This window comes from Pundamilia nyererei, unplaced genomic scaffold, assembly GCF_000239375.1.
Source record: "Pundamilia nyererei isolate P.nyererei 1_Seehausen unplaced genomic scaffold, PunNye1.0 scaffold05100, whole genome shotgun sequence".
NCBI classification, from domain to species: Eukaryota; Metazoa; Chordata; class Actinopteri; order Cichliformes; family Cichlidae; genus Pundamilia; species Pundamilia nyererei.
The window spans coordinates 1-1,309 of NW_005192501.1; the positions used below are offsets into that span (position 1 = coordinate 1).

At 37.6% G+C, this 1,309-nt stretch overlaps 1 protein-coding gene across 1 annotated transcript; it reads left to right on the top strand.

Moving 5' to 3' along the window:
• Positions 1-6: 6 nt before the first annotated feature.
• Positions 7-980, top strand: LOC102206854 (calpain-2 catalytic subunit-like). The gene is made up of 3 exons (XM_005755930.1): positions 7-126; positions 409-420; positions 556-980. The coding sequence occupies exons 1-3, from the start codon at positions 58-60 to the stop codon at positions 751-753; spliced, it is 279 nt and encodes a 92-aa protein (XP_005755987.1). The 5' UTR covers positions 7-57; the 3' UTR covers positions 754-980.
• The last annotated feature ends 329 nt before the right edge of the window (positions 981-1,309 follow it).

Below are 1,309 nucleotides of genomic sequence, written 5' to 3' on the forward strand. Positions count from 1 at the left end.
CGAGTGACTGTTATAGACAAGAAGGAGCCAGGAGACAAAAACATCGTGCTCTCCCTGATGCAGAAACCTCAGCAGGGCAATCGCAAAGAGATAAGCCTCCACCGAACTAGACTTACCATCTATAAGGTATTCATTCTCAATGTGCTTCCTTTAATTTAAATAATTGTTAAATATTGCAACCGAATACTGAAGGACAAGAAACTGAATTATTAAAACAATTGTATCATCCTGTAATTAAGACAAAAGTACTTACCTAATTGAGCAGCTGAGTTAGTAAGACAATAATGACATTAATAATTTAAAAAAATGGTCTTTGCTGATTTCGCATTCATTATTTAAAGTTACTATAGAAATTGGTTCGTCTGAAACAGTTTAATGAAGTTATTCTTACCGTTTTCCAATTAACAGATTCCACCAGGGGTAAGTACAAACAATAACAAATATATGAAACTTTGACTGTGTAAAGTACACCAAAAGTAAATTCAGCATTTTAATAACTTTAATAACAATGTACACTGAGACTCCACCATAGACATTCCTTCATATTTCTCCCAGACCCCACAAAGAAGCCTGCAACAGGATTTCTTTCAGAGGAACAGGCCTGTGAAGGCAGAAAAGACTTACAGCACTCAGCGAGATCTCATTGAACTCCACAGTCTGGAACCTGGAGAGTATGTGATCATCCCATCCACCAATGAACCCAACATCACTGCAGATTTCACTCTCACTGTCTACACCAAGACTGACGAATAAGATCATGTAAAGAATCCTTCACATAATAAAGGATTAATATGATTAATTCAGGATAATAAAATACATGAATTATTTATTTAACAAACGACACCATAGGGTGATTTCCTGTTTGTTAGACAGACATGAGCTGTGTTATCTCTGCTGGCTGTGAAATATGGGTGGTGGGGTTAAAAATGGTCACATGAACAGCGGTCCCCAATCCATGGGCCATGGACTGGTACCGGTCTGTGAGTCGTTTGGTACCGAGCCGCGAGAGTTGAGGCTTGGGTGTGAAATTTATTGTTTTCAGGGTTTTTATAGTTATTTTTTAAATTGTTTTTATCGTTAACTATGTTTCCCTGGGTCTTTTCCCGTATCTTATGAATAAATCTCTTTTTTGGAACTGGTACTGGTTTTATTTTGTTGTATTCATCCACGACACCTTAAAGGCCAGTCTGTTAAAATATTGTCGGACATAAACTGGTCCTTGGTGCAAAAAAAAGGTTGCGGGCCGCTGGTCTAGAATACTCCCAATATAATTTTTTGCTGGGCATTTCTATTTATTTCACAGCCTGCA

Coding starts and splice junctions, on each gene's coding strand:
- LOC102206854 (XM_005755930.1), top strand. CDS start 58: ATGCAGAAACCTCAGCAGGGCAATCGCAAAGAGATAAGCCTCCACCGA.